Here is a 24742-nt window from a genome sequence, read left to right as displayed (position 1 = left end):
GATCCTCTCATCCAGATCATCAGTAAAGGTCTTAAACAGGATTTGGCCCAGCACTGATCCCTGGGGGACACCACTGGCTGCCAGCTGAATGCAGCACCAGTCCCCACCACTCTCTGGCCCAGGCCATCCAGCCAGTTCCTAACCCACCAAAGAGTGCATCTGTCCTAGCCATGGGCTGACAGCTTTCTCAGGAGTATGCTGTGGGAGAAGGATTGAGGTTCCCCTCCCCCAGCAGCTTTAGTTGAAAGCCCTCCTCGCCAGCTTGGTAAGCCTGTGAGGCTAAATGATTGCATTAAAAAAAAAAGGTTTGTTTGTGGGGTAGTAACTCTCATTAGTTTAATTGCTGTAGCTGAGGAAGGTAAACAATTTAAGTTGCACTTTCTGTCATGAAGTGCAAGCAGCAGACTTGAAAGCTAAATTCAAGTTAGAGAACACATGCTTTGAACTTGCTTAGTTCTGTATCAGTCTGACAGAAAAAAAAGCTGGTATCTGCAGAGTAAAGAGCACTATGAAAAAGTAAAAAAAGGAAGAAGGCTGTTGTCTATGGGAAGGAGTGAGTCAATAACATATGGTTTGTAAAACATGAAGACATTTTATAATGGGCAATAAAATTATTGTCTCTCAATCTCATCTTTTGTTATGTGTTAAAGCTATGATTTGAGACTTGTTTCTGGAAGGCTGGTGGTGGGGTTTTTTTTGTGAGGGATGTATTTTTTGTGTTTGTTTTTATTTCTCTTTTTTTAAGTTTCAAATGATAACTGCTTTTTTCTTGTTACCCATGTGAATTTGCGCTGATGCAACTGCATGAATTTAGCAATAGTTAATTTAAATTTGCCATGTAAAACTAATTAATGAAACAATACCTTTTTTTTTTTTAAACAGCAAGAATAAATAGTCACCTCAGTAGTGAAGAGAGCAAATACCAGCTGAGAAAGGTAGTTTTGGATAGATGTTTAGATACTGGGGCTAGCAAACTTTAGGTTTAAGTGCCTTTACAATATACCTGTCACAGAAGGTAACAGTTGATTTGAAATGGGCCTTTAGGAAAATTTAAAATTATAATTTGGAAGGTTGCTGCAGCTACATTTGCTATTTGGTTGAGCCTCAGAAAAACTCATGAAGGTCCAGCTAATTAGGAGGGCATGCCTTAATGCTTTGCAATGCAGCGTGTCTATTATGGATATCTGGGCTCTTTCTTATTGCACAGTTGTATTCCAAGGTCACTCTCAAATCACGGAGCTTCTTGAGTGGTATAGCTGTGCCACATGCACAGGATATTTAATTACTTTATGAAATGCAGTTTTATTTTGAAAGTGGTGTGTTTATTCTTAGACTCCTGACTGATCTGCTATTCTTATTGCTAAGGGGAATATCAAACTGATTTTACCCTATGCTCCAATAGGGAATATAAGAGAACTAATATGACCTATACTTGCTTCCAAAAGGAGAGAATGGAGCTGTGTAAACTCAGTAAATAAAAGTTCAAATCAAATCACACTGACTTTAATGTGAATTTCCTTTTTGATTATAAACTTACTCATTTGAAGTCTAACATCATCTTAACTTTGAAGTGAGGTTTCTGTTTATGATATAACAAGAAATTGTTATTCCATCTGATACACATTATTTTGCTATTAGAATTTTCTTTGCAAAGGAAAGGAAGAAAACCCTTTATATGAAAAGACAATTACTGTGCTATTGGGAAAGGGCTCTAATGGCCCTAGCTTACCTAATGAGAACATTATCAAATGAAGCCCCAATTCACAGATTTCTAGGATGGTATTTTTTATTCTGAATTGTCTTTGATACTGTCATTTAATCTTAAATTCTTTGTAGTGTGATAGCTGTTAGGTGGAGATTTACTTGGAGTTTTTTCTTTATTTCCTCTTTGTTTGTTTTTCAGGTCAATATGAAAACATTTCAGCAAGTTTTATTTTTGTTTTGATGAGGAAAGATTTTTTTTTTGCCATGTCCATGTAAAAAGTTTAGCTAATGTCATAGTTTAGGTGCTAATGTGAAGTTACTGTGTCAGATTTATCAGTAACCTTTAAAAGTAAGCATGTGGATTAAAAAAAAGTCTCAGTGCCTAAATTCTGGAGTTTCAGAGGTTTTCTTGAAATCATAGAGAGGTTAGGTAGGGCTGGGACTGAATTTATTTTATTTTCAGATTGTGGTATGTTGCAGTTTTATTTTAATGGCAGAGGCTGGAAAAGGCAAATTAATTGCTGTTGTGGTGTAGAGGCATGTCGAAGTTTGAAGAATTATGGAGTTTGTGTTGTGCTGAATTGGAATGATGAAGTACGGATAACAGGCCACAGCTGTAGCCACAAATTAGGCCTCTCAATTTGATGCTGAAAGTATTGCATTAGAATTGCTTTTCTAGGATTACCATGTGGAAAGTCTGATGAATAAAACCAGATCTGAAATAGGGAAGTTAAAAATCCATGCTCCTGCTGCTGCAAAACCTTTTTGAGGCTTCATTGTTATGAAACAAAAGTGACAAATTTACTAAATCAAGAGCAGTGCTCAGGAACCTACTGATCTTCAAGACCTTCCACTGGTTTTTGAATCTTAGCAGTTTACAGAACTAGAGTTGTCAGTGATTCCTTCATCTCACAGCCAGCGTGCCTTGGGGGAGGATAAGAGCTGGGGTTCCTCCCCTGCTATCACAGCACCTGTTTTTGCACTCCAACAAGAGTTGGGAGCATGGGGTTTGTCAGGAGGCATTTCTGAAAGTTGCATAAGCTTTGATCCAGCTGAAGTACTGTGCAGAGGCCTTTCTACACAGGAAAAATCCAGTGAGGAGATAGAGCAGCAGCTTTTGAGCTCTTGTGGACGTGGGAAACTTCAGCATACAGGTTTTGCTCTTGAATTCTGTGTAGCTACCCTATTGCTGTAGGAATATTGATGTTCCAGGTATTTCCAGGCACAGGATAGTAGCAATGCAGTAATAGATCATATCCAACTTACAAGAATAATTCTGAGCAGCGATAGTTTTATTAGCAGGAATGTTAAAAACAACACGAAATTTATGGGCCTGTCCTGTGTTCAGGTTGACTGTCAGACATGCTCATGATAGGTTCACAGATGGTCCAAGAGCAAGAGCACGGACTGTCTGAAGCTGCCACAGCTCTTTCATAATTGTGGGTCCTATAAAATTGTCTGAGGCATTGAATTCTTATAAAACCAAGGGATATCTCTGGCCAAGCAAGAGCTGCATGCAAACTTTGCGCATCCCACAAAACCAAATCCTATATAGGGCTGGAACCAAGAAGATGCCAAGTAATAAAAGACTGTGCAAAGTGTCCCCCTCCCCTTCCTCAAATGTTCTCATTCAGTGAGTGTAGCTCTATCCTGACCTGCAACATCCTGTTCATTGTTTTTGTGCTAGGAGTTTCCTGAATGCCCCATGGAAAATGTGACACACTTTAAAATTTAGAACAAATATCTTCAGCAATGGGACACAACCAAAAGGATAAAACCTTGTTCTGCATTGTGACTTTTGTCCAGATTTGCATTCTAGTGAAGAACTCTGGTTGGTAAAGTGTCTGGAATGCAAGATATTGAGATGAAAAGCCACAGAGTTGTTCCCTAGATTTAGAATTTATTTATGCACAATTTGGAATTGATAAATCTCTGGCCTTTTCAAAGGACTCATCCTTTTTTCTTGCTAATACTTGAATATTTTTCAAATGCATGTGGCATTTTCGTTGCTTGACAGATGACCAGCTGATGTTTATGTACAGTAGCCGAGGCTATGTTACATTTAGGATGTAGTATTTTATTGTTTACATCAACCTTCTTTTGTGACTTCTTTCAAACTGGAATTCCCATCTAGTCCTTCAAATCTATAAATCCATGTTTTTGAGAGAGGAATTAAGATAGATGGCAATTTTAACATTTGGTGTATAAGGGCTTTGTGATGGATAGTTTTCTTCTAATTCCTCTGTTCATACTTACTTTCATAATCTTGAAAAGCAAAAACATTAATAAATCAAAGTGGGTTAAAGATCAGACACGTGGTTTTATTTTATTAAGGGATAAAGCTGAAATCTTACTGAGTGTACATTGTTCAGCACTTGTTCTCTGGGGCATATGAATCAGTCCCTTCATTACTGGCCTGTAAGCATTTCCTTTTGTGGTTACAGTGTATTTTGATTAGAAAAACCAATGCAAGGTAATACTCAGTGTGTTACTTTTGGTGCTTATACTCATGTGCAAAATTAATATTTAAAAAAAGAAAAAAGCAAGCTTTTTGTGGCCATGTTCACATGTTTTGAGTTCACAGAGTGAGTTTGCTTGCTTGATTTATATCTGTCAGCAGGAAGGGGATTTTGAAAGAAGGCATAGTAAGCCTGCAAGCTTGAGGAAGAGCTATAATTTGCATGGTTACATCTTTTGTGTCTGGGACATGTTTTCCCAAAGGCTGCAGGTTGAAGTGTGCTTTGGGGACAATTTGCTCTGTTAGTGTTGAGAAAGACAGCTGTAAATGTGTGTTTCTTCCAGCTTTTTCTCATTGCTGGTTGTTAGTATTTGGGACAGTGCCCCCTGAAGAGGGTAAGGTCAGAACCTGGTGGAAGAGGGAAAGCCATAAATAAGAGAATGAAAAAAATGGAGACCTGTCTTCTCATCCCCCTCGCTGCCATACCTACACATCTGCTGTCCCTTTGGTGCATCTTTATCAGAATTAGTGAAAGAGGCTGCTAAATGAAGGAACCTGCTTTCTTTTCTGAACTTTTAACCTTCACAAAAGCTACAGTAATTGCCTTCTGCAGAACATGGGTTGTTTCGGTCTGACATTTAAAAGAAAATACAGGAAGAATGAAATATCAATGTGCATTTCTGGATTTCCCAAATTGGCAGTGAAGGTCTTGCTTCCCTGTGCTTTAAAAGCCCGAAAAGTGCAGAGAGAGATTGGTGAGGGTTGAAATGTCTCTGTTGCATCTCAGTTGGGATGTACTTTGGCTGAGATAAAAGTTCAGCAGTTGGTACAAAATCTCCACCTGGAGAAAAATGGTTTGTGTGTGCATGAATGTAATCTCTTTGAGGAAGTGGAAGATGTCTTAAAGAAGGTGTCGTCTTAAAGAATGTGTCATGTAAAGGGAAATAAAACACTCAGAAAATAAAAGGAGAAAAAAAAGTCAAAGGTGAGAGAGATGAATTGTACAGCCTAGGCTAAATGTATTATGCTTAGGTTTTTTCTATGAAGGAATGTCCTGTTTAAAAATAAATAAACAAATATGTTCTCTCTTTATCCTTGTTAAAAAGAACATGGTGAAACTCGTGACAGTTGCTATTCTTTCTAAGAGTTGATCATGTGAAAATTTTATGTACTAAAAGCAAGGAAAGCACATTAAAGCCTAATTCATGCTTTCTCTAGTGGGTCTTAAAGCTGTCATCACTTTAAAGTCATGCAAAAGCAAAAATAATATCTTAAATACAAATGCTTTTTTTCTCCAGTGACTTCTAATGCACATATTAAAAGTCAATAATTAAAAAAAAATGCGGATACAGGTCAAATCATGCTTTAGGTAACATTTAATCTAAAAGTGCTTGAAAACACCTTCCATGGGTATTATTGCTAGCTTTGTCATCTATATAGAAATGTAATATACTCTTGAAAACTTGAAAATAAGAATTTAGAGGGCCACAGTTTGCCAGCAGAGACCTGTAGCCCTTCCTTTTCACACACACAGCCTAATAGCTCTGCTGAATACATCATGACATGTGTGGCAGCTCAAAAGGAAAACGTGCTCAACAAGGCCTTTTACGTCGTATCTGCTAGAGGAAACTGCCAAATATTGTCACGGTTAAGTTTCTGTTAACAGAAAGCAGCAATAAATAGCATAGGTAACTTGGCTGGTGGCATGCAATAACTACCTTGCTGCCTTCTTCCCTTTAAATATGATGCTTCTTTCTTAAATAAGGTTGGTTAATGAATCAGGGGAAATAGTAACAGATTTAGTAAAGGAGCTGTTAAAACAGGCACCTCCTCAATTTACTGGCAATAGTTCAGTTTGATCTTGTCAGAGATGAAACAGTTCCTGAGAAAATTGGCATCCTTCGTAGCTGTGGGGTTTTTCATCTTGCTGTCATGTTAAGCGTCTTCAAAGCAAGAAGCGAGCGTTTTCTGTCACATGCCTGTCTCTTTTAACATCTGTATTTCCAACTCAGTGATGAAATTATTAAAAGCAAAGGCAGGAGAATAGCGTAACCAGCAGCCATGCATTAATCCCACTGTGTAAAACTACAGAGATTATTTGGGTCCAGAAAGAGGTAACTGTGACAGGACAGGGGTTTCTTCCTGTCATGAGTGTGCTGAAAGTAAGGCAGTTGCCAGGAATGACTGAACCAGTGAACCAGATGAGAGATTATTTCTGAGCAGAGAACAGCTTTAACTTTCAGGGCTCTAAAACCAAAGCACACGGTGTTTGGCAAAGTCACTTGTATTAAATGATGAAAGCCTGAGTAAAAGGAAGAACATGATAAAGAGACAAGCAGTAGTTGCTTGCTGGGCTGTTTCACAGTATTTGCATTTTGATTGGCTCCGCAGATGTTTGTGTGTGTCTTGGGGATGCTTAACATAAGGAAAACCAGCTTTATATATAAAGAAAAATGGCAATGAGATTTCAGACTTGGTCCCTGCAGCATGTTCTGTGTGCTTTTCAGTCTTGGCTTGAATGAAAATAATGGTGAAGCTTTTGTTTTGCCTGGGAAAATAGTTTCCCTTGCTGATTTGTTTTAAAGTATGTAGTCCACCTGGATATGTATTTGTCATTTGTGTTGGTAATGAATCTTTTAATTTGGCAGAGTAAGATAATTAAAATGTGTTGGAAAATAAATATAGCCAAAAAAGGATTTGCTCCTTTCCGTCCCATCTCAGAGGGCATATCTGGGATCCTTGTGAGAAGCTCTGTCTGATGGATAGCTGCTCTGAAGTGTTGGAAAAGAGCACAGACCACTTCCAGCGGACCCCAAAGCTGCATCTTCATTTCTTCCTCTCTGGTTTTAATGGAAGTTGTTGTATTGGGTCTAAGGATGGGGGCAAGATATAGGTAAACCAGTCCCTACTTTCAGGGCCTTGAGGGAAAGGGTGAAATACCTGTAAGATCTGGGAGAACAGTCTGTGCAATAACACAAATAAATAAGGCAGCTGCCCATTCTGGCTAATCTGTCAGCATGATTTACATGCAATCTCTTGTAGCCTCTAAATGCCTCTCAGCTGTTCTGAGGAAGTCTGATGCTCCATTTTATAGCTGGTGGTTGGAGGCACAGAGAGCCAAAGGGCAAGTACATGGCCACACACAAAGCCTTTGAATAAAAGAAAATTAGACACAAGTGTTCTTGCTTCCAAGTTCAGCATCTTTGAAGAAGAACTCTCTTCTCATTTAAACAGTGTGATTGCTACGTGTGGTAGAGAGTCCTCTTTAATCCGTGCTTCGGGGAATAAACTTGAAGTTGCAGGGTCTATTTGCAGGTGGATTTTTTAATTTTGTTTTTTTGTGGTCTGTCTCTTATACTAACTGCTAATGATTACATTCTCTCAATGGCACCAAGGTCAAATGAGAATCTGGGGCTTTTGTGTCTCAAGAGGTTCATTTGGCAAATGCTAGAATACATTTTTCTGACTTGTTTTTATGGGAGCATTAGACTTTGTCCTGGGCACTGGTGCAGCGTATTTACCTATGGATGCTGCTGCTTCAGAATTTTCCTCAAGTGCCTTAAGTAGAGTTAGTGTAATCATTCCAGCCCCCTCCCCAGTCCTGGTCAGAATTGTTGGAATAGTGGGTGAGATCAGCAAGGTAAGAGATATGGCTGAAATAAATCTAATTCTCTAACACCCTGAGAAGAGAGCTTGTGAAGGTGGTGTGGCCTGTAGGAATCTTCTCCAGAGTTTGGAGAATGAAACAGGTAAAAAAGGAAACTTTGAAATGTCATGAACAGCACATTTTCCTTCATTCTTATTGTACACTGTTAGGAGGTTTTGCATGCCTAGATCAAGAAGAAGCAGTTGGGAAGTGCATATTGTGGAGAATGTGTCTCTGTGAGCCCTACATATATCTTCCAAGCAAGATAGTAGCTCTTCCAAGCACATCCAGCTCTGACAGAACAGCCAAATCCCTTGTTAAGAGAAGGAGAAAATGGAACTCAAGTCCTAGTCTTCAGAGATGGGGAGTCTACTTTCTTGTTACAGGGCATTCTGTCTGTCAGCTTAGGAAATGGGACATCTCTTCCCTGATCATACTCATTATTCCAGATTAAGATAATCTGGTGGGCTGTGTCTCTGATTGTGAGAATGCAGCTCGGGACTGCACCAATGAGAAAGAAATGAAGTAGAGATGTGCACTGTGGCTTTTTGGAAATCTTGTACTTTCAGAACAACCTGTGAATATTGCTTAATATAGTGTAAAATTGACAGTGGGTAAGGCTCTGTGCTTGCTGCTGTCACCATGCTGCCAAACCTGTAAAGCTATGCTTTAGTGTCCACAGCAGAGTAGAAATGCTTGACTGAAGAGCAGAAAGGGAAGTACATTCTCTTTTAAAGTGATTGATACCTAAATCGCCCTTACTGCTTGAACAGTAGAGATCTAATGAAGTTAAATTACTACTGAATTACAGATGAGAAGTGCCATGGAGTTATGTGTTTGGCTTTGTTTCCCTGTTGCTGTTTCCACACAAAGGACTTTCCAGGCAGGTGTTAGCCCTCCAGGAAGTTCAAAATGGTCAACTTCAGTTGACAGCTTTATTTGGAAACAGTTCTAACATGTCAAACTGAAGTAGACAGTTACCTGAACAATGATTTGCCACCCGTCACCCCCAAGAGCAAAGGGAAAATTTAATTTGGGAGCACTGAAGTCTGAAAGCAAGAAGGATAAACAGTGTTTTCTCTCACAGGGTACCTGTGAAGGGGTGTTACTCTATACTTCTGAAGATATAAACTCTGGCAATCATCAGAGCACTGAAAATGTACTTGGATTTTATCCAAATACTTTAATTTTTAATGTCTGTTACAATTATAAAGCAGCTCATTGAGTTAATGAGACATACTGTAATGAACTTAGTAATTGCATACTTTTACATCATTCTCCTCTATGGGATTGAGTCTCAGCTGCATGCCATGAACTCTGCACAGGTGAAAAAGTCCTCTTTTATTTTTCTTTGGTTTTTTTTTTTTTTTTTTTTTTTGTCTCAGGGCATGTTTACATAATAGTTAAAAATGAGCAGGTTATATTCCTGTTTTTACATATTGCTCATTGTGGTCCTGATTCTTGGGTGAGTGAGTGGTGAATGCATTCAAGGGGCTAATCTGTCTGAAAATGTGTCTTTGTTTTTGTTTTGTGGGTTACATTTAAGACACTCCATCTCTCTGAACTGGTATGCTGGACAAGTGCCAGTGCTGGCAGTGGGGAGAGGGAGGCAAAGCAGTGACACTGGGGAGGCAGACATCAGGTCTGCTGTGGAACTGGACTTTGTCATTCAGAGAGGTTTTTGGAGCAGGAGAATTTTATTTTACCAGAAAATGTAAGGATGGTGGCTCAGGATGATGTATGTGTATTACAAAATTTTTAACATGAAGCAGTTATGAGGATTTTTTTTTTTTGGGCTACATAATAAGCTAGAGGTATGCATGTTATTTTTCAGCAAAAGCATAGTGTCCCTTTGCCTGTTGCTGCCAGCCTCTCCCTGTTCTGCAGTTAGCATTTGTAAGTTCTTAGCAGGTGAAATGCTTGGCAATAACTCCTGTGTGGAACCATGTTGGTATTAAATATTTGAGGCACTCTTATTTGTTTTTAGGATAATAGACTAAAGCATCACACAGTAAGTGCTGGTTCTTTCTGAATGGGTGTTTTGATAGAAGTTGATTGAGTTGCAGCATCGTCGGTGACAATTGATGTTCTGGCTCCTGTGAAGAAAACTGCCACAAGTCATCTTGCTGAATAATGTGGCTGGCACAGTTCAGTCCTCAGTGCTTGTTGCTTGTCTGGATGCATGTTTTGTGGGGAGGTTAAGCACTCAGTCCGTTGATTAGCCAATTTGGAAACAGTGAGTGTTTTGCTCATTCTTGGCATAGCTGTGCGTGTTCCCAGCGAGGCTGGAGCAGGAACTTCAACCAGAGCGTGGCAATGGGGAAACACAGCTGTGCTGTCATCAACTTCTGACAGAGTATTAGCTCTAGTCATCTCAGGAGTCTTAGAGAACCTTTGAAATTATAGTTCCTTATGGAATAGAAGATACGTGGAGAAACAGATCATATGTATTACTAGAAAGGTGACTTTTTAATTGATAGCAACTTTTTATCTGAACAATGTAGTGAACATATTTACTAGATGAGCTGGTATTTTTCATTAGTCAGGTTTCTTCATTAAAGTATTTTCCCTTTTTTCTGATAGTAAGACCATCGACAATCATAACACCTCTGTTTAGCTTCAACTGCAGTGGCTGAAGTGGTGGCTTTCTTCTCCCCATTCCACCCCCCCTTTTGTTTTTTTAAAATAGCCAAGCATGATAGCATAAACTAGATTCAGTGGGGGTTTAAGTTCACATGTGGGTTGCAATTTCTGCGTGAACTCATTACCTGTCTTGCTGTCCCGGCTAAAAGGGAGAGACAGTAAGCTTTTCAACTGTTGTCTGCTGCTGAAACTGCATGACTCCCTAGAGTTTATGACTCAAACTAATAAAGGATGATGTTTGCATCATTTTTTCCTCTTTCCCTGGGCCATGTGGATTTCAATGTTGAACAAAGAGTGCAGTAAAATTATGGGGTGACCACAAATTGTACCCAGTGCTTGAATGTCATGTATTAGTCTGTAACACAAAGGCATTTCATGGTAGTTTTCCTGTCAGAAGTAAAGTTCCACCTTGATCTTTAAAATTTTAGTTCAAGTTATGGAAGCCTGGGATATCTTTTGAATGACTGTTCTTGGATGCCAGATGGGAAGAGTTATGGAGATTGTTATTCCTAAATTGTAACCAACGTCTGGTTTTAGTGTGTTGCAAGAATATTCTTTTGGCATAGAAGACAACCTGCTACAAAAGCAGGTCTTTTTGCTCATTGTGTGCACACTCAAGTACAGAAAAGACACAATATTGGAACACAGATGGGCAGGCTGTGACTTCGAGTGCTTAGAAACAATATATCAGTGTACTTAAAGAATTACAAAATGGTTGAGGCTGGAAGAGACTACTGGTAATCATCTGGTTCAACTCCCCTGCTCAAACTGGGTCATCTGCTGCTCATGGTTTTGCAGTAGAGAAACAAGTAAGGGATAGTCTCATGTTAAAATACCCAGATAACCTGCTGCCAAGTGTCACATTTAATGAAGTTTACTAGGCTTTATGCAGGACAAGTTTCCCCTGGAAATGGGCTGGGTGAGCAGTGTTGGTACTGCTAGTATCTTGCAGACAGATTTCTTCTGAAAGGTTTCTTGGAGCCTTCCAAAATACAATCTGTGTTCTGGCTCTGTGAACCTGGAATTTGCCCTGTTCTTGTGTTCTTTAGTATCTTTTTGCTTGTATTTTACCTTACAGTAATTGTATGGTTAACCTGACTGTATAATTGAAATGATTGTTCAGGTTTGCAAGCTCCTCTTGATCTCAAGTTGTAAAGAATGGCCCCAAGGTATGTGTCAGTATTGAAAAGGAGGGTGATTTCTCCTTGGGATGTCCCCAGAACAGGGATTCCAGGCCTGCAGGTACACAGACTGAGCAGTCCTCAGCAAAGCAGGGTGGCAGCAGTGTTAAGGATGGGCATATGCACAGTAGTTGTTTTGGGATGTGACTGTGTCCTTAGTATTTCTGTTTCCAAAGTGGGTTTAATGATGTCCATTAAAATGCTGGCTTAATCTCAACAACTGATATTGTTTAGACATATATTCTCTCTAATGCAGAATAGCTCAAGTTATTCCATAAATGTTAGTTATAGGCAAGTTCCCTAATATTAACTGTTCCATGCATTTTTTTCCTGAGTGGCCATCACCGTTTTTTCCATGTGCTGTCTAGTTTTGCTGAATGTCCTTCAGAGAGCCAGCCCTGGGAAGACCACAAGTTTTAAAGGCAAATTATTCTTTGTGACTATGAAAGTGTGAACTGACAGAGAGCTAGTAGTCTGCAGGGGTGGATTCAGAGACTGTATAGTGCTGAGAAGTTAGGAAAACATGGGGTGTTTTGACGGTTAGATGTCTTGATGCACTGATTGCAGTAAATATAAGAGAAACAGGGATGATAGGAGCACCTCTGTAGATGGAGCTGCTTTCTGCTGCCAGATTATGGACAAGCAGTTTCTTTCCTTCTCCTGTTTTTTGTCATCTTTCACAGTATCATAGAATGTTCTGAGTTGGAAGGGACTCACAAGGATCAGTGACTGCAGCTCCTGGCCCTGTGCAGGACACCCCAAGAGTCACAGCATGTTCCCAGGAGCATTGTCCAAATGCTCCTTGAACTCTGTCAGGCTTGGTACTGTGACCACTTCCCTGGGGAGCCTGTTTCAGTGCCCAGCCATCCTCTGGGTGAAAAACCTTTCCCTAATATGCAACCTAACCCTCCCCTGAGTCAGCTTCATGCCATTCCCTTGGGTCCTCTCACTGGTTCCCAAAGGGAAGAAATCAATGCCTGCCCTTCCACTTCCCTTCATGAGGAAGCTGCTGACTGCAGTGAGGTGTCCTCCAGGCTGAACGAGCCAAATGACCTTAGCTGCTCCTCATGAATTCCCCTGTAGATCCTTCACCATCTTCACAGCCCTCCTTTGGATGCCTTCTAGTAGCTTTATGATGCTTATATTGTGCCACTCAAAACTGCACATCTCTGAAGAGCAGTGTCAGTGTCTGACAAAAGGCTGGTGTCTTCAAAATTTTTGTGCTCTCCTCAGATGCATAAGTGGCATCCCCTTCTTTTTTCTCTTTTTCTTACTTATGATGGGCATTAGCCTCTGCTTATTCACTGTGGAATATCAGTATGACTATTTTCCATAGGATTTTTTACTGCAGAATGATTACATCAGAAAGTAATGCTTCAACCTTTAACATCCTGTCTGTGCCGTCAGTTAACTGGGTTGTTTCCTTTAGAGTTCACACATCTCGGTTGCCCTCTCTTCCTCCATTTGACTGGTAACTTCCTAACAGTTCCATTAGCTCCTCTGGATGTATAATAAACATTAATAGGATAAAAAAATCTCTTTGTCTTCTATACTGCTGCTTTATCTTCCTTCCAGCAGGAAGTTGAGAGCTTTTCTGAACTTTGAGCTTATCTTTTTGTATCTGTTATGTCCTTTGGGATATATCCAGTCATCCTTATTTTTGATTCAGCTCCTGTTGTATTGTCACCTTGACTCAAGGTGCCCTTTTGTGTGTCATTTCGAGCCCCCAATTTATCCAAATGCCAGGAAAGTATGAAGTACCATAGACAGATCATGCTAGTAGTAGAAAAGAGGACTGTGGTCTTTTGTTACTTTTTTACCCTTAATTGAATTTTATGCAAAATTCACATCACTTTTGATGAACTTTCTCCATTTCTTTTCAGCTTGTTTTCAACTAACCTGTAACAAACTTATTCAATTTTCAGCTTCCTTGGATTACTTTGGAATGTGCTTAGCTTAAACATTAAAAAGCACCACCGCTGTACCTGCTCCCCCTCCCCCCCAACAAAAAAACCCCAAAAACCTCCATCCTTTCCAGCTGCAATGTTTCGCATTGCTTTATTTTGTTGTTCCAGTGTCAATTTCCTTTTTCCTTTCTTCTGCCCTCCAAATTTTTTTTGCTGAGGACTTTGATTTTTAACTTGCAACTCTTTAAGAACAGCAGGACCACTGGCTGAAATAGAGTCTTTATGTTTTCCCCATTACTTCCTTTCTACCTCTCAGGTTATGTGAGACTGTCCTGAAAGGTCAGAAAAGAAAATTGTATTTAGCTGGATTTTAAGGGATACTTTTTGCCACTTGCTTCAGTTTACAAACATCTGGAGTCAAGCCCAATGATGAGAAACAGCCCCAAATGAAGTGGGCAAGCCCTGACAAACTGAAAAATTTAAATAGATTAAGTAATAGTTTGTATTCAGAGCACCATTTCATTTTGTTGTACCTGCCACAGTCTTTACATTTCATAAGCTAGGCAGGTACTCAGCATGGTTGAAAAATCATGGTTTTTTTTGTGACGCCTTAGATCTTTGACTGCCAGATTGCTATTGGTGTGGAGGTAGTGGCAGTGAATTTTGGTTTTGTCTTTGGTTTGGTTTTTTGTGAATTTATTTATTTATTTATTTATTTATTGGAATTGCCTTTCGAATATTTGAGTTTGATACTTTCTTGTTCTCTAGTTTGAAGAGCTCCGATATTAATGTCTTTAGTGAATGGAGCATCTTTATCTGATTTTTTTTGTCTTCTTATGAATTACAGACATGTATCTAAAAGCTCCTTAGTAAAAGGAGAGGGATATTCCAAGAGGCGGGGGAGTTCATGTTAAAGAAGTACCTGCATTTTTCTGATATGCTTCAATATGTGCTTTAGAAGCAAGAGAAGACAGCCTGCTTGCTTATATTCTGCATACATTCAGCCTGCTGTGTTTTCTTCCACCTTTCCTTTTGAAGCACCCTTTAAAGCCTTTTTTGCTCTCTAGTTTTGAAGAGTGCTCTATTTGAAAGTGGTCCGGCCTGTCAAACGTAGTGAAACCTAAACCACATAAAATGCTTCCCAAGAAGATAAGCAAGATGACTTTGGGAAGGGAAAATACTTGGAATGAAATTGTGAAGAAAGGTTATGGGAATATTGGGAATGAGATAAGTGATACCCACACACATATGAGCTGTCTTTCCTGGGCAGCTTTACCAGTGGCAAAAACTGTCCTGTTCTGTACATTTCACGTCCATATTCCTAAAATCTCCTCCAATACTAGGTCTCTGTGCACTTTGGAGAGGAAAGGTGGTATATTTAAACCTGAAGGGTCCAGAGCTCATTTTATAATAATATTCAATATTTAATTCCTGGTCAAATAATGCTTTATAGATCAGCACCAAAGAAGAGCTCCTGTTTGGAAGCTGCTGGACTGCTCTGAACCATGGAAGTCAGTTGAGGGGGGTCACGACTTCTAGCAGTGCTGGTGGCTGCTGCAGAGGGATAGCAGCCTCTCTGGGGGGCCTGCTCTCTGAGACTGCTGCCTTTTTTCCATCCCTTACTGGACTGTAGCCCATCGCTTCTGTACAGCTTTATCTTCCATTTGTGTCAAAACATCTGTAGATTTTATTGACATGGGTCTGCTGGGCCTTTGACTCCTGTCTAGTTCAGGCACTGAATGCCTAAGAAGGGGAAAAGGCAGCATGAAAGCCTTTTTATGTACACAAAGTGTACATCCAGCCCCCTGGCTTCTCTGCCCTGTTTTCATTTCTTGCAGAGATGGTAGAGCATGTTTACAGCTTCTTAGACTCAGCTGTTCAGTCATGCAGTTTAACTCCAAAAATAACTCTCTTGGGGGTATTAATCCAGTGTTGGATTATCTTTCTAAAATCGTTAATCAGACTTGGTCCCCGAGGGACCTTCCAGCTGAACTTGCCACTTAGTTTCTGTTTGCCGGGGCGGCAGGAGCCGAGCGGAGGAAGCTGATGAGGTTTGACAAGAAGTGGTTACTTACGTAAGGTGCCGAGCAGAGGGAGCTGTGCCTCTCCTCCTGCTGTGGGCCCAGCCAGGGCCCAGCTCCCTGCCAGCACCCACTGCGTCCTGCTTGGCCCTGTCGCCCTTACTGCCCTCCTTTCCCTTCACCGGGAAGAAATGCCATGCAAAAACCTGCCTGTGTCGGGGCAGTGGCAGGATCTGTGCCGGCTCCAGGTGATTCCTGTATGTGCTGCCTTTTGTCCAGGGACGAGAAACACATGCTTTGTTTTATTAAATTCTCAAGTGCATGTGGCACTCCTTCAGTCACTTTTTAATCATTAATTTTCTTACTCAAGCTGTTCATGAAATGAGCTGGCCTGCTCTTTGGGTATTACCTCCCATCTGTAAAAGAAAAAAATAAGCTGTTCTAGGCTGCTGTTTACATTTACGAGTAGAGCTGCAAGTCACATACCTCCTATTAGCCTTGCATTTTTCTTCTGTCAGTACAGTAAGAATAGAATTTATTTCTTGAGAGATGTGCTCTGATAACTTTAAGTTATTTAAAGTACTTTGAAATCTTTGCATGGAAAGTGCCAATGAAATTGCAAAACAAGATTTAAAAAAAAAAGAGAGAGAGAGTTCCACCAAGAACTAATTTCATACACTAATAAAATCCTGTTTTCCACATGCAATGCATAGGTAGAAGGGGAAATTCAATATATTTTGCTGACATTTGTGCTGAATGAATCCCTCAGAGCCAGGCAGGTAAATTGAGACCCTATCTGCGCTGATGCATTTTTACTTTAAATTTAACATGCTATGATTTCCAGCTTGGGTGTTTATTACTCTGATATAGTAGACCACAGGAAGACCTTCATAGTATGGTTGAAATGCATAAATATACTCTATGTAGTAATAACAATAAATTGCAAAATTGACACTTTAATGGGCTAATCTGTTGTAATTCTGCAAAACCATATTGATGGAAGAAAGTATGTTCTAGAGGTAGACATGCTTTGGTTATGGTTTTTTCCCCCTCAAATAATAAAATAGTGTGGTGTTGAGCATGTAAGCTGCCTAAACATTCTCCAGGTCACATCTCCTTGCATGCATTAGGGAAAACAATGGGAATTTGCCTTCCTTTTCCTCAGACCCCCTCCTCCCCTTCATACACTCAAGCTTGCACATGCATCCTCCTTGTCTTCAGATTCTGCTTTGAAAATAAATGTAAAAATGATTTGCAAAATTGCTCTTACATGTCAGTGCTTCTCAGATCCCAGTGGGAGAGAAAAAGGAATTGTACTTGAGAAAACTCCATAACTAGATCCTTTAGCGACGTCCCTATCCTTTTCACTGCTTGACTGCTGCTGGCATAACAGAAAGCAGCTGAAAACAATTCTAGTTCTTCATTCACATAATGAAAATTGCTTACTAAATTGGAACCATTTCACGCCAGGAATTGTGCCTTCCTTATTTTGCTGGGCAGCGTCTAACACATTGCGTACTACAGGAATAAATACAAGGTAATTTTGAATTGTCAGCACTGTAGGTTGTAGAATTTCTTTCCAGTCCTAATTTTGGGATGACAACCAAACATCTATTTTGGTCTTCAAAAAAATCCGCAAAAGAATATTTGTTTCTGACATTGCGACATAGGTAGAACGAAACTAAATTATCTTTTAGATGTGGCATTGGATTCATAAAGGTATAAACCAGGAAAGAAGAAGTCAGCCCATTTGACTAGGATGTCCACAGAGAAACAGAAACAAAGTGATGATTTTATATGCTTTTCAGCATTCAGACCACATTGTTATCTTTGAGTTGGCCTTCTGGTGGAAGAAGTGGGACTATATCCATTTGTATTAGTTAAAGATCTGTCACTTTGCTTTGTGTTTTATGACTGTATGAGCATAGGTATAGTAATAATTATAATTATGTAGGAGATCTGCGCTAGCCTACGTTAAAACTAGTCACAATGAAATTGTCTGCTGAATGCTATGGCAGACTTCTCTTGCACCTTGCTTTGGAATGTAAGTGCTCATTTTCCATAGCTGAATTTGATTAACTTACCATCAGGTTTCCTTGACTCTTCTTTCTTAAACCTTTCTTCCTGTGTGACTCAAGGTAGCCCACAACTTGCTAGGGCAAAATGAGGGTTAACGCCCTCACATGCATGGGAAAATGGAAGTTTTCTGCAAATTTATTGCTGTGTAATGTAGTTTTGCTTTTGTACTTACAGCCAGTGGTCATGAATCAGTGTTTTTTCTGCAGCATTTATTGTGAGCTTTGGAGGGAAGGTATTGGGCCTCAAGTTATTTCTTCTCAGTCAAAAAAAACTGTCTTTGCCCATGCAATAGGTGGATTCTATGCTTTTATAGGTCTCTCTTCTATCTCGTTAACTATGTGGCCTACAGATGATTTTTTTTCATTAAAAGTATAGAAGAAACATGATGGGGGGGACAGAATGGAACTGTTGAAAATAAAGGCTTATTCAGCTGAAGCTATCCTCAGTCAAGTTTGCCTGGCAGGAGCTGCTGCTGCACTTTTTGTGTTGTGGCCAGCAAACTCAGGCTCTGGCTGAGGCTTCCAGCATCCCTCCTGTCAGGGATGGGGTGCCAAGCCAAGGAATGCAGGGAGTAGCCTGTCGGTCAGGCACTGGGTGAGTCAGCCACACTGAAGTTCTGCAGACAGTTTAATACGAAAACATCAGCAGGCTGAGAGTACCAAGAATTGCTGAGGAGGTGGGAAACACCATCACTGTGAGTGTGCATGGAGAAGGTGCCAAGGTCTCGGTTTCAATTGACTGTCGAGGTGGATTAACAGCTCACTGCTGCCAAGGAATCTCGCTTCTCCTCCCCTCTCCCATGTTGTATCGCTTCTGAGTAGCTGTTTGACTCGAACATGGTAAAAAACAGATGACCAAATTTTTTTTTTATTTTTGCTGGTTGATTGAGCCAGGGCACTGTGCAGCAAGGGGAGCAGTGCTGGGAGATGCAAATGCTGGGCATTTGATGCGTTGGGGAGAGATGGTGGGAGCTTTGAATCCACTAAGGCTTACAGGGTAGAAGACAGCCAAAAGTAAATGTCTGACTTTTCTCAATGACCAGCAAGACAGCTGCATGCTTTAATTGTGTTTATTCCCTGTTCCTGTAACATCTACCAAATGCAGACAATATCACAGTGTTTCTTAATCACACTGTTTAGTCTTTCAGGGCACTTCCTGCAATCCAGTCTTATTTATAGATCATCCATTGTCTTATTTACTGCCTTGTGCTTTGCGGTGATGTGCGATCCTGTCGGCGTCAGAACTGCCATTGTTGGAAATAAATTGCTGGATTGTTAAAGTTCATAAATTGCTTTTATAGTATGTGTTGAGCACCCTATGTAGCATGTAGTAGGGCTTGCAGACTTGGAAGAATGAGCCTTTTCAGAGCAGATCAGAGGGCACACAAGAAAAAGGAAAGACAGACATCAAGAAGGCTGGATGAACTCCCACTTATAAAAGTAGTCTGAGACAAAGGTACAACATTCCCCGATAAAGGGATGATTTCACAGTTTTGATCAGACTGATCTGAGCTCTTGCTTCTGCTGCAGTTGAAGGAAGATTGTCAGACCAAGTTAGTTGAAGCAGAAACTGAAGATAGTCAGAGCCTTTTTTAACCTGTACCTGTTTGTGTCTTTTGGATGTCTGATATACTCAGCCAGCTCCTCTCTGGCCTTAGCTCTTTGAAAGGATGTACGTGCAAGCATGTCTCCATGCTTTCACCACTTCCTTCTCTTTTTCTGCTAAGAAGAAGTGGAACTGCACCGCTGGGGATTTCTACAGCTTCTCTTGTTTTGTGATACACGATGGCGCTTTGCTGAGTCTCAGCAGATTACGCAGGAAGCACCATGGTTGGTGTGGAGGGCTTGGCAAAGCAAGCAGGAGCCTCCCCACCTGTAGCAGGGTGCATGGGCTGCTGTGTCTGAGAACTGCAGAGTTTTTTACTAGAGAGGGTGTCCTGCCACCACTGAGCTGAGGGAGGGGTGCAGAAGGTTTGTTTGCGAGTCCAGAGAGGCACCACACACCCTGGATAAACATTTGTTGTTGTTGCAAGGTTATAAACTTTGAGTCAAAAGAGACAGAACTGGAATTTTGCAAAACCTGAGGATTTGAGTCTTCCCCTTTCCTCTTCTTCCCTGAAATTCACAGACTTCACTATTTGACATGAGATCCTGTTGATGTTCATATTCTTGCAGAGCTATAACATCTTACGTAGCTGATTATGTCACTGTGAATGTATACTACATCCTTGTGTATTCACGTGTCTGAGATGCACCATAAAGAAGTATTTATATGTGGGTATCTCTGGATCCGTGAGGTGAGGATGTGTGTGTGCGTGTGTGTATGTATATGTGGAAACTGCTGTGTGTTCTGCCTTCTTCCTGACATACTGGTTGCTATAGTGCAGTGATCTATTTGTGAACACCCAGAAGATCATTGCTATAGTTAAAAGAAACAGTGTTTCCTGGCCATAACTTCCTGGGCAATCTCTTCTCCCGAAGCGCCAGCATTAACTGATTCGGTCACGTTCCCTGGGACTCCAGGAGTGACACTGTAACAGGAGCTTCCTCTAGTTTGTAGCTTTTTTCCCACCAGCATATTTAATAATATTTAAAAATAGTTTTTCTATTTAAATCTAATGCATGCCTATTATTCACCGTACATTTCAGTGCTTCAGCCATCTTTCTAACAGACTGTCGAGCTGTGCAGCGTGTCGTGGTGTTGTGTCCTGTGTCTTCTCCTGTAATATGTGCCATTCCCCTGCTCCTGCACATACATACACACATACATTTTCATCCACCTGCCCAGCCAGGGGAAATGTGGGAGACTGAAGTGGCAGTGCTGGAGTTCTGTCTGAACTGCTGTAATATTCTTTTTTCTTTTTTTTTCTCTCCCTGCAGGTGTGAATGAGAGAGACTCTCTGCAGTATTTAGTGTCCAGTTGTACTGGCTCCGAAGAACAGCAGCGTCGCAATGCCCCCTCCTGCTGATATAGTGAAGGTGGCGATTGAATGGCCAGGTGCCTTCCCCAAATTAATGGAAATAGATCAAGTAAGTGCCTGTGTGCAGCCGGCCCTGTTCATTAATAAGTTCTTCTCTGCATGTTTGTGTCTCTGCATTTATGTTTACTTCAATGCACATGTATTTTTCTGTGAGTGTATGTGGGGTAGAAGGTGTTTCCTATAAGGGGTGTAACCCTCTTCCTCTCTTATTGCTGAAGGCTTTTGATGTGTTTAGCTGGTTTCTTCATTTGCTTTTTCTTTCTGAACAGCTGCTTAAATAAGGCATTTACTGCCTGTGTGACCCACTTAACACTTTTGTGCCTTAGTTTGTTCAACTGTAAAATTGTGGTAATGTTGTTACCTCTGGGTGGAAAGTCTTCAAATTTCTAGTCATTGCTTTGCATTTGGAGTAGAATCATGCTGAAAGGCTGCAGCAAGTGCAGATTTTGGAACTTAGGTGGTGGTGCACTGTGAGCAGGAGAATCTTTGTTGTTCTGTACAGGAATCCCAGGGGTTGTTCTGTATAGCTGGTTAGTCCTAAAGCAATGGCCCCATGGACTAATTTGAGGCAGTGTACTGAAGTTAACAAACTCAAAATAATGTATTAAAAACTCTTTTTAAGAAATTGGGGTGGTGGAGAAACAAACCAAATCAAGTTATACAACGACTATGTTTCATATTCTGGACTTCTCTGAGATTGTTTTTGTGGCACATGTATTAATATTAAAAGCAACCGCTTTAATATTTAACAGCTTACCCTTAACATTTTGAAATCTTACAGCATGTTACCTGGTTAGAATTATTATTATTTCTGTAAATAGTATTCAGAGTGAAGAAAAGCATTTTATAATGTACTTTAGACCCTAGTGTGTCTGGGGACTCAGTACATTAAAAAGGTCTATTGTAGAGGAGAGCATTTGAATTCACACTGAAAATGTATTACTGAAATGGGTTAGTAATTTCTTCATGCAGTACAATCAGTTTCACTTGAAGTTAACCCTTTTGTTGCACATGCCTGGGAAATTCCTGTGTGAAATTTGAAGAAAAATGTGCTAGAGGGTGGCTGGAATTACAGCAGTATGATTTTTAAGCATTCTGAAAGCCCCCTTAGAGGAAAAGAGAGTTCCCAAGCAAAACCAAACTTTGTAGGTCGATTTTTTTGACCTACCAAGCTTTTCTATTTTCATTTGCTGAAATTTTTCAATAAGCATAGAAATCTTTTGCCTTCTGAAGTGAAGAATGTTTTACTTTTTTCTTCTTATATAAAAAATGGTAGATACTGCATACTGTGTTCAGGGAAAGATGCATGTTAGTCCTGATGAGCCAAGTACAGTGGGGACAAAACTGAAAAAAATATGATGAAGTCCCCTTTCAAACACCAGTAAAATAATATGAAAATTATTTGGTTTAATTTACTAAAAGCCTAAAGTAACTCTCAAAAAACCTCATACCTTATCTGTAACATTAGCTTACTTTCCTAGTACTTTGTTTTTAATTTTATAATGTAAGATTTGAAGGAGACAAGAAAGACCAATGCTGACATATTGGGTAAAACTCCTCAAACACAGCCTGCCAAGTTATCTGCAAGCTTCCTCAAGCCACTTTACGGGTAGAAGGAGGAAGAAGAGGGAAAGTAAGGCCAAAAGGGAGAAGACTTCATAGCAGCCTGCTCCTGATGCAGAGAGAGATGGAAATGAGGGAATGAAGTTTGAGTTTCATCCCCCCCTCTTCTGACATGGAAAGATGGGAAAGAAACATCCCTTCCTACTACCTATGCACACAAACATGCATATATTCCTTTTTCAAGGTTGGGAGCATTGTGGGAATGAACCCTGAAAATATATAGGGTGATACATACTTCTGAACACACAGCTCTGCCTTTGATTCACTTAGTGCTAACTTTTCCTCAATCTGTTTCTTTTAAGGCTTCTATTCAGTTGAAGAGCTGTAGTGGAGGAGATGATTCATACCTCAGATGGCTAGCTGTCGGAGATGATAAAGGGGAGGAGGAAAAAGAAAGGCAGAAAAGAGAAATGGTTTACCCATTGACCAGACACTGCAGCCAGTGCCTGTGTCCCAGGTGGGATCTGCTCATTCAGTCACCATTTGACATATATTCAGAAAATCCTAAAAACTTTTCCATACTGGTTTCTTCTCTCTCCTTCTTACCACCAAGAAAAACATTATTTAAATTAACAGCACTATAATATTACTTAAAAAAACAAAAAAAACCCATCACTACAGCATGATGCAAGTACTTCATCTTTCAGGGTACTGAGGCTATGCCAAAAACTGAAGCACAAATACCATATAAGAAATCAGAGGAAAATCTGGGAGGTTTTTTCAGGTTGCTTGATGCATATACTTGGAAGCACTTATTTATATTCAGTTGCACATTATCCTAATTTACCTGCTGTGTATATACATGTTTTGCTTAGCAATGAAGAGAGTAAAATATTTTTGAAGTCAGGAAATGTTACCATGAAACCAGAACCATTGACAGCAGAGTACTGGCAGTTGTTTGGCCTTAAAAGAGCTCATGAGTATTTTTTCCACCAAATGTTATTAAACTTTACACTCCCCTTCAGATGCATGACTTCTGACAACTTGGACTTCAGCAGGCACAGAGCCTTTTCAAATTGAGGCTTCCCACTGCATTACTTTAGGTTTGTCAACCTGGGTTTGTCAATGATGGTTTTAAATTTAATCATGCAAAATTAGTCTCACTCAGAGAGATTCTGTGCCAGAACAATTAATATGTATTTAATATATAGAGGCTTTTGGAATCAGCCTCTGTTCCTACTTCCAATAAATGAGAAGAAAAATTTGCTGCTCATTCATTGACATGTACTATTTGATGCCAGTGTTTTACAACTGTATTATTCTTTTCTTTAAATCACAAGGGCAAAACAGCCTATTATTGACTGCCCTCTCTCTCTTACCAGGTGAGAATTAATTAAGTTGCAGTAAACCTGGCAACTGGCTGATGCCTATATGCATGAAAACTGGTTTGAAATCATGCTCTTGAGAGATGGACTTGATTAAATTCAGTTACTCTCTTCTGGAATACTTGGGGTTTATTTGGGTTCCCCCCCCCCAATTTCATAATTTTCCTCAATTATAAATGTAAAAAATAGCATCCAGACTTTTCCCTCCTCCATAAATCTATGCTAGAAATATTTAAACTCTGCCCAAAATTAATTTTTAATATGAAGATTTGATTATGACTTTAAGAGCTGTGTATAGCATTGATCTTTCATGCTTAAGTCTTCCTGTCATGTAAGGGGAGGAATGGAAATGAGTTGGTGTCTGAATTTGCATTGGGATCTTTTTGTGGACTTTTTAGCAATGCAGTCTGGGGAAGAAATGAATGGTAGATGCTGACTGTCTGTTATCTTTTTCTCCACTCTTCTGGCTGGTTATTCTAGAAGATGTCAAGAATAGAACTGCACGGGGTCTGTACAGGTGAACCAGGATGCTGGCTAGTCTTTCCTGTCTTCTCTTTATTTGTCCCAGGAATAGCTATTTCATAAGAGAGTGTTATTTCTTATGTTCAGTGAAAGCTTGCATGCTTTAATTTTTGCCCATTATGTATAATTCTTAGCTGTTGGGGGTTTTTTTCACAGCACAAATTATTTTAGGTAAGCCATTGCTGGTTTTAGGTTACCTGGATACTTTGTGGATATAGTTACACTGCTCCTGCTGCAGGAGAAGCAGCTTCTATGAGAGGCACAAGATGGATATTAGGGGACAGTATCTATGTTGGCTTATCCCATTCAAATCCACTCGAGTGTCTTAAGAAAGTTGTACTAACATCAGATTTCTCTGAGCTTGGGGATGAACTTCCTCAGCCTTGGAGGTAAACAACTGTTCCTACAGAAAGGAACAGTATATAATTAAGTTTGGCCATACAGTCTCTTCCTCCAGGTTTACTTTTACCTATGAGATCATTAAACATGGATTAAATTAGCAGATGTGAATCTTTACATTTTCAAAAAACATGAAGGGGGGAGGAAGAAAGCTGTGTTTTCAACACACAAATCTCGTACAGTGAGCCAAATTTATGGGAGCATTCTCATATAATAATTTTATGTTAATAAAAGTGCATTACATGGGAGGAGCC

The 24742-nt window shown here is 40.0% G+C and overlaps 1 protein-coding gene across 4 annotated transcripts in view; it reads left to right on the top strand.

The window, feature by feature from the left end:
* The window catches only part of ELMO1 (engulfment and cell motility 1), a 303034-nt gene that overhangs the window by 29586 nt on the left and 248706 nt on the right, over window positions 1-24742 (top strand). For 3 of the 4 annotated variants that reach the window (XM_085051421.1, XM_085051418.1, XM_085051420.1), the window contains one exon: window positions 20519-20668. In XM_085051421.1, the coding sequence (XP_084907547.1) occupies window positions 20591-20668 (78 nt within the window). In that variant the 5' untranslated portion in view covers window positions 20519-20590. Of the gene's footprint in view, window positions 1-20154; window positions 20172-20518; window positions 20669-24742 lie in introns of those variants that run through there. The other variant, XM_085051422.1, reaches the window with a different exon arrangement.

The sequence above is a fragment of the Lichenostomus cassidix genome, chromosome 2 (assembly GCF_008360975.1).
Source record: "Lichenostomus cassidix isolate B80296 chromosome 2, HeHo_3.0, whole genome shotgun sequence".
Lineage (NCBI taxonomy): Eukaryota > Metazoa > Chordata > Aves > Passeriformes > Meliphagidae > Lichenostomus > Lichenostomus cassidix.
The sequence above is the reverse complement of the archived record's forward strand: the minus strand, read 5'-3'. Positions and strand labels throughout refer to the sequence as shown.